This window comes from Miscanthus floridulus, chromosome 1 (genome assembly GCF_019320115.1).
Source record: "Miscanthus floridulus cultivar M001 chromosome 1, ASM1932011v1, whole genome shotgun sequence".
In the NCBI taxonomy this organism is placed as follows: domain Eukaryota; kingdom Viridiplantae; phylum Streptophyta; class Magnoliopsida; order Poales; family Poaceae; genus Miscanthus; species Miscanthus floridulus.
The window spans coordinates 173,508,508-173,516,540 of record NC_089580.1 but is presented as its reverse complement, the minus strand read 5'-3'; the positions used below and the strand labels follow the sequence as shown (position 1 = coordinate 173,516,540).

The window sequence follows — 8,033 nt, the reverse complement described above, 5'->3', positions numbered from 1 at the left end:
GATTGCGCAAAACGCCATCTGCTTCAGAATGGAGCTAGCACCGCTCGATCTCAGCGCCCCCGGCACCTTCCATTGTCCATGGCCGTGACTCCTATCCTATGTTGACATCTTGACTGAGAATTAGCATCACATCCTGAATGTAAGGGCATGTTTGGATCACATGTACTAACAACTAGTGCTATTAGCTCCTATAATTGGACTAGTGAACTAACAATTAATTCATGACTAGTGAACTAACAATTATTTCGCCTGTTTGATACTTAGCGACTAAAAATTAGTCAACTAGTTAGTTCTGGCCTAAGAATGTTTGCTGCTTGTACCGGCATTCGTCAAAGACAAGTGCCTCATGGTTGACTACAAGAACTCACCCAGAACTACAAGAATTAGAATCAGGGTTGTGTCTAGTCTAGTTCTGCTGGTAATTGGCATGTACAAGTTATACAAATAGTAACAGTCCCCAAATCAAAATGTATCTCTCCAGATTCCAATTGCCTCGGTCTCTCGGCAATTTTTGCATTCAGCTGCCTTGCGTTGCGCCTTGTACTTGCGCGTCGTCACCGAATCATCCACCGCTGGCCCGTGGGCTGTAGCCTATCGCTGTCCATGTACGCTGTCGATGGCATTGCGTTGCGGCGGTGAGCCGGTGACAGTCGATGCCGCGGCTGCACGATAAGACTGCGCGAGCACGGCCAAGCCCGTGGCCCACCTGTAATCGTAATAGCATCCGTGGCCCAGCTGTAAGCGTGTGTGGGGAGCCCTGAATTTTGGCTCTGATCGAGAAATCCCTCTATCTGTGATGAGCAACGTGGCCTCAAACATTACAATGCAACAAAGGTGACGATTATGACGCGAAACAGGTCGGAGGCGGTCCACACCGGGAAAACAGAAACACAAGCAAAAGAAACTGATGCTTAATCTGTTATTAAGCATCACATTATTAACTTATTACCAAATTGCAGTTGCGGTCATGGGCCTATGCACTGCCACCAACATGCTCCAGAAACAGAACTGATAGCAGTTGCGACATCAGACAAGAATCTTTCAACAAACCGAAGGATCTCCCTGCTACAGCCTGACCTGGATCTCCCTGCTACAGCCTGACCTCCACACCAGCATTGACCAGATGCTCTTTCACTGCTAGTATGGGAACCTGTGACGAGTAAAAGCTCGGACGTCAATTCAATATATCAGGCCCAAGGACATCCTATCTCTATCATACTGCATACGGAATGCATGCATTGAGTTGATCTATTGAGAATAACAACAGACTAAGCAAAACATTACTATAGGAGAATCTAACACTGTAGCAACAAAGTTGTGCAGGTTATATGAACGAAAACAAAACAATAATAATAACCAAGTTCGAGTAATAATACTACTACTAAAAGAAATTCGACTTCTAGATCAATGGTTCCCTTAAAGTCTAGCATAGCAGCAGTGATTATTGAGTAATCATATAATTTTAATATGCTGTAAACAAGAGTTGCTAACTTGGCATCCATGCTACCTAACACGGCTGAATTATTGAGTAATCATATAATTTTAGCGGAAGAAAATTCCAAAAGCTATGCAAGAGATTTTAAGTCCAGTCTGATAAGAGATAAGATACATGTAAGTTGCTAGACAAAAAAAAAGTCTCAGGAAATAGTTTATGGCATAGCATTGCGATAGAAGAGGATGTAGGATAAACATCAAAACCTCTTTCCGGTGGAAAATGCCAGCAGCAAGGGCAGCAGAAGCATTTGTTTTCTCAAAGACTTCAGAAAAATGTTGAACAGCACCAGCACCACTGCTCGCAATGACAGGGATTGTCACAGCATCAGAAACCATTTTAACCAAATCTATGTCAAATCCACAGCCTTGCCCTGCAGGATAAGTTTATTGCAATCATGACTATATATCCCCCTATAAAAAGAGTAACAAATTTACATGAAAATCCAAGTGAACATGCAACCTCAACCCTAACCACAAATTTTCAAACACTAGATGTACCTTATTAAATATTTAAGAGAACTAAATGCTCAAGGTCTATTTAGTTCAACCTATATTAACATAGGAAAACCCAGATGCCAAGGTCATAGAGCACTTGCTTAACTTAGTCAAACATTATGCACTTCTGCAATAAATAAGATTATGTGTGAATAGGGGGGGTCCCTCGTTCTGAAAAACGTGCTAAGGTGTTGTGTGGTCTGACTGTGTGGTGTTCTATGGGTTCAAAACCCTTTTATTACTAATATATTGATACACAGCTCTCCTGTGTATTCGAGGAAAAAAAATAAAAAACGTGCTAAGGCACAGTCGCGAAAAAGATCATATGTGAATAGGGCGTTTAACCGGTTGTTTCAATATAGCCCATCCCTAGCCAAGATAAATGGAAAGGGTTGTGGTAGGCTTGGAGAGCCAACTTAAACCCGGCCATTCTTGTGTAGATGAATGAATAGGGTGAAATATAATTCTAGACTGGAAAAGTGCATGCCACAAAACTTTATGAAATGGATTACAAAACCATAGCGCAACAAAGCTGAAACATTGTAACTATGCCATAGCATGTATGCAAAACATAAATCATTCAGCAACTGTAAATATACCATCACAATCAATGCAGTTAAGAAGTATTTCTCCTGCGCCCAATTCTTCCACAGCTTTCGCTAGTTCATATGCTCCTATAGGTCGGTTATCACGTCCACCATTCACCTGAAAAAGAAATAAATCAATCATGCCACTGTAAGTCATAGTTGCCGCTAACCTTTTCAGCCCAACAAGAATATGAAGGCAGCACAAAGTTTAAAAAGTTTATGTGGTTAAGCCAGACAAGAATAACTTACTGTGCACTGGTACCATGCATATTCTTCTCCTGATGGACCTGGAAATACATGAGACGTGACAACATAAAACACAACTGCTAGTTTACAACATAGAGAAGGAATAAGAATATACCTTTAGTGGACACCTTTACAGTTTTAAATGGCACATCTTCTTGACTTTTGACATATACCCGCCGAGGATCAATACTGACAACTACGGCCTAAATAATGGAAATAATTACAATGAGCGATTTATAGGATTTTTTTTAACATGATTTATAGGTTATATAACAATACTGATAAAATAGAAATAGCTATTTGTATGTAGATGGTTAAGTTGAATGCTAAACAGAAAGGCAGATTGTGGATACCGTTAAATATTTCTAGCAAAATGAGGCACATATAGAATTACAATTTTACTGGAATGGTTGATCAGTGTATGAGCAGCACAGCCGAAAATACTGGCAGGAACCAAATGGCTGCCATTGGCTTTTGCTCAAATTGGTCATCAATGGCTGAATGGCAAATATGATATCTCGTTTTAACTTCAGTTTCCAACTAAGTCGATTCATTTTTTAATGATTTCGAGTGATAAGGAACTTCTGCTTATTGAACCTTGATAGGTTGCCATGAGTCATCGTGTCAATAGATGGTGACATCTAGAAGAGCTTTAATAGTTTCATAGGTTATGTGACCACAAATCAGAGTTTCAGCAAAAAGAAAAAGATAAACATAGAAAGGACCTCTGAAATTTGGTGGCATATGGATGGCAGAACAAAGACTTGAATATGATATTTTGTGATGTTACTTCTTTCAGGGAAAAAAAATGTAACAAAAGGAAACATCTCTCATATATCATGAAAACTAGCTAGTAACATAAAAACCAGATACGACCTTTTAACTTATGTTTGGCAGCAAACCAATAGAAAACAAAATTGTAATGATGTAGAAATGAATAAAGAAAAACCTGATTGCCATATACTCTAGAGATTTGCTCCAAGCTGCTTTTCCCCGTCTTTACCTGATACACAGAAAGAACTGTATAGTGGGGAAATAGCTGAACATTGTAGGGAAAAATATAATACATACACCAGTTTGTAAAAAGGCTTCAGCAGCATAAACAGCATCACTTCCAATTGAAATTTTGTCAGCACCAGACCTGAAATATTCTGATGCTACTTCCAAGCTTGAGTAGGATCTGAGAAGAAATGTACACGATTACATGGATATATTTTTCCCATCTCAGTATTAACTAAAACAACTGCTACCCATTGGTAATTTAGTTGGAGCCAAAAGTTTCCGTCAAAAAAAGTTCGAATCAGAAGACAGGAAACATGCAGAGTTGCTATGGAATCAAGAAACAAGATGACGAGATGAGAAACTGTCTCACACCTAGAACTTTGGCGAAAAACCAAGAATATATAAAACAAGCCTATTCAGATAACAAAATAAGGAAATTGGGATCAACTTCAATAAATCTCTCTAATGAAGTTAACACAATATTTAGGGCCTCTTTGGCACGGCTTATGCCGGCTTCGGCTTCATCTATTTTGCGCAAATCAAGGCACTGTAGCGTGAAGCCGTTTTGTAAGCCGGGGTTAAAATGAACTAAAAGCCAGGAAAAGCCAGTTTTTCTGGCTTCACCGGCTTTGGCTTCACCGGTGAAGCCGTTTTGGATGAGCCGTGCCAAAGGGGGCTTTAATAAAACTATCTTAGCAAGTCAACAGGAAAACTAGGTTGCTAAGCAGATAGTTTCTGGAATCCCCATTGCTCAAGAACATAATAGGACAAATAACCTTCCATTTGCATCTGTGAAGTCTCGTATGCCCCCACCAACTGTAAGTGGCACAAAAACCTTTTCAGAAGCACAACGCAGTACCTATTGGAGATCCCATGTCAGCACACCAGACAAAGGGGTGTATAAAGAGTAAAGACAACAATTGGAGGCTACAGGTCTTAAACAAACCTCTAGCATTGGCAAATCACCCAATGGAAAGTCACGGAAACCAGTTATATTCAAGAAGCTGACCTAAGGGGAAATGATATTCATGATATCAGATAATTAAGTTTACATAAAGAAAATTACAACATGAAAAAAAAGCTTATGCAGAAAAGTACCTCATCAGCACCATCTATGTAGTACTGACTTGCTAAATCGACTGGCTTGCCAAGGTTTCTTACCTATGAGCATGTGATGTAAATATGAACGATTGATGAGAAAGCTGTGTATCAGCCAAAATATAATAAAATTGACTTAGATTATTCTCATTTTAATATATCCTTGAGAAATGAACTAAGCCTAAAGTATCACCTAGAACTAGGCCAAAGGTGCCACCTGGAGCTAATCCTGATGTCTAAGAAGTTTTAACCACACTTAGCACTAATGAATAAAGATGTGTACCTCTTTGCTGCTAGTATGATCTCTTACATTATACTGATCGCCCTTTGTTACCACAAGATCTCCTTTATCATTTGAACGAACATCAAGGCATGCTATCACCTGTACGGTTTAAGAGAATAAGAAGGATGGCAATCTAAACTGTGGTACACACTGAAACATTGACAATACAAAGCTTACTCTCTTCGCAAGTTTTGATGTTTTCCTACGTGTTGGGACCTACATTGCAGATAAGTATGGACTTAATATTTAGTATACATCAAACAAAAAGAGAGTGCCTACTAGAAACAATTTTACTATTACCTTGGTCCCAGAAGAGATAGGACTGAGAAAATTTTTTAGAATAGAAAGCCCGGTAGCTGCACAACGGAAAAGAATGTTTATATGATTACTAAGTTTAAACTTAGGAATCCAAGTGTCAACTGCTACATCTGATCACAAATACAAGTCCATTCATTAATCATGATTGTTGCAGGTAAACTCTTTTTAGCTTTGACTATTTCAATATCAATATCTAAAAAGTCATAAAGATGGACAACACGATATTAATGTTAACATATCGAACAAGAAAAAAAATCCTTCCATAGACCATAATATAAAACTCTTTCTATTTGAAATATTATGTCCATATATATTGCGAATCAAGGTGACGTATTGGAGACCATGTTGCTGCCCTAATTGACTTAGGGCCTGCTTGGATCCTTTGCCCAACCTTGCTGGGTAAGAATATGTGTTTGGTAGCAGCTTTAGAAAGTAGATTTGCTGGGCGAGCTTGCTTGTCTGAGCAAGAAAAGGCTTGCTGATCCAGCCATCCAGGCGAGCCAAATTGATTCTCTGGCCTGGGAAAGAAACGCCCCAGAGTCAGATCCACTCTGCACGTTGAGTGAAACACACACTACCACCAAGCCACTTACTCTTTCGTCCTTGCTTCACGTAAAGGGATAATCCAGAGATGGTGGTATGGACTCTAGAAGCCCTATATGTTGATCTAACCCACCCTCAACAACAAAAGTTGGATTCCATTTGGTGCAGCTCCTACAACAGCTCCTCCACCGGCTTTGCGTATAGAGGCGGAGCCGCGAGAACTGGCTTCGCCCAAAGGGCTCCGGCTCCAGGCCATGGAGCGCGCACGGAGAAGCCGCACCAAACGGGCCCTAACCCCCCACCCAACCTCACATCAGTATACACATGGGCCACTATGGGCCAAATCCAAACTGGGTCGGATGTCACATTCTAACACTAAACAGGTTTCATGAGCTAACCACCTTCTTGCATCACTAGCCAATGGGACATGATAACTGTTTATTCCACTATTTTATACGAATGCACTTGATGTCTCAAAAGCATATCCTTCCTACTGCTCTTCAGCTCCTGTAAAAGCACCGAACAAGCTTGCCTAACCTTTGCTCAGCAAGGCTAGGTAACCCTTGCTCTGCTGGCCATCCTTGGCAAAAGAACCAAGCAGGCCCTTATATTTAAGGTCAGATGGAGTAAATATTTACCTCCGCTCTTTTCTGGGTGAAATTGAACTGCCTGAACGTTGCCCATTGAGATGGAGGATATAAAGCTGTCACCATAGTTGCATATCGAGGAAATCCAGTCTCTATTAGCATCTGACTAAGCATGTAGAAAGAAAAGAAGAAGTCACACCTCATGAATCAACCAAAGCACGTTAATCTAAATGGCATCGTTACTTGTTACTTACAGGCAGTACGTGGTACGAGTGAACAAAGTACACATGTTGGCCATCAGCTCCATGCAGCAGTGGTGTGTCCTTGGTGATCTGGAGAGCGTTCCAGCCAATATGTGGAACTATGAGGCCATTTGAGGAGTCGAATCGCCTGACCACGCCCGGTATCACACCAAGGCCGCTCACTGTGGCAGTAAATGCAAAATCAACCACACTGTGACGGTAAATGCAAAATCAACCACAGTACCGTTCATCCATAGTCCAAAGCTTAGTGAGCAAGTCGCAGACGAGGTGGGGTCGGAGAGTGAGGAGAGCTTACCCGGGCCGTTCTCCTCGCTGGAGTCGAAGAGCAGCTGGAGACCGAGGCAGATGCCTAGGAAGGGGCGATCCCTTTGGATGTACTCACGGAGTGCGTCGGCCATGCCCGTGCTGTTGAGGACGTCCATGGCGGAGCCGAAGGCGCCGACACCGGGAAAGACGAGCCGTTCCGCGGCAAGGATGTCCTCCGGGCTCTCCACGTCGCGGATGCCGAAGCCGAGGTGGCGGATGGCGTTGCGCACGCTGCGCACGTTCCCCGCGCCGTAGTCCAGCAGCGTCACCGCTGCGGGGAGGCAATTTAAGCGAAACGCAGCAGTCAAGCCATGGCTCGAGCCCTAGGAGGGAAAGGGAAGGAGGCGTGATTCGCAGCGCTTACTGTTTGCACCGGAGGACGCACGGACGGAGAGGGAGCCGGAGCCGCATCCGCGAGGCTGGCTGCTCCGCTTCGGGCGGCGGCCCGCGGAGCAGGGGACGGTGAGGATGGCGGCGACGATAGCCATTGCTCCCTGCGCCTGCAGCGGCGGCTGCATTCGTCCCCTTTCTCTCCAATCAATCGACGCTAATGCCACGCAGGTACGATGGAGGTGGCGACGAAGGAGGAGGAGGCAGGAGGTGACTGGCGACGCCGGAAGGGGACGTACGGCGGCGCCGGGGAGGTCGTGCTCAGAGACACGTTCACGCGGTCACTCAAGAGCCTCAATGTCTCGGCGCCCTAGCGGGCCTTTCTTTTGCGGGCCTCTGCTGACGCCCCGCTGGCCCGGTAGGCCACTTTTAAATAACGGAATAAATAGACGTTGGGCCTCAATGGCCTAGCCAGAACAAT

At 43.2% G+C, this 8,033-nt stretch overlaps 1 protein-coding gene across 2 annotated transcripts; it reads right to left on the bottom strand.

Moving 5' to 3' along the window:
• Positions 1 to 424: 424 nt before the first annotated feature.
• Positions 425 to 7,957, bottom strand: LOC136502671 (imidazole glycerol phosphate synthase hisHF, chloroplastic-like). 2 transcript variants are annotated; one of them, XM_066497914.1, is made up of 17 exons: positions 7,587 to 7,957; positions 7,212 to 7,493; positions 6,908 to 7,077; positions 6,705 to 6,819; positions 5,506 to 5,561; positions 5,383 to 5,421; positions 5,206 to 5,304; positions 4,923 to 4,985; positions 4,771 to 4,833; positions 4,601 to 4,683; positions 3,894 to 4,002; positions 3,772 to 3,825; positions 2,938 to 3,025; positions 2,826 to 2,863; positions 2,589 to 2,694; positions 1,699 to 1,865; positions 426 to 1,150 (listed from the first exon to the last, which is right to left on the bottom strand). In XM_066497914.1, exons 1-17 carry the CDS (start codon positions 7,738 to 7,740, stop codon positions 1,091 to 1,093), a joined length of 1,746 nt encoding a protein of 581 aa, XP_066354011.1. In that variant the 5' UTR covers positions 7,741 to 7,957; the 3' UTR covers positions 426 to 1,090. The 2 variants fall into 2 exon arrangements, with proteins under 2 accessions (XP_066354018.1, XP_066354011.1); XM_066497921.1 differs by lacking the exon at positions 4,923 to 4,985 and having other exon boundaries at positions 425 to 1,150.
• Between the last annotated feature and the right edge of the window lie 76 nt (positions 7,958 to 8,033).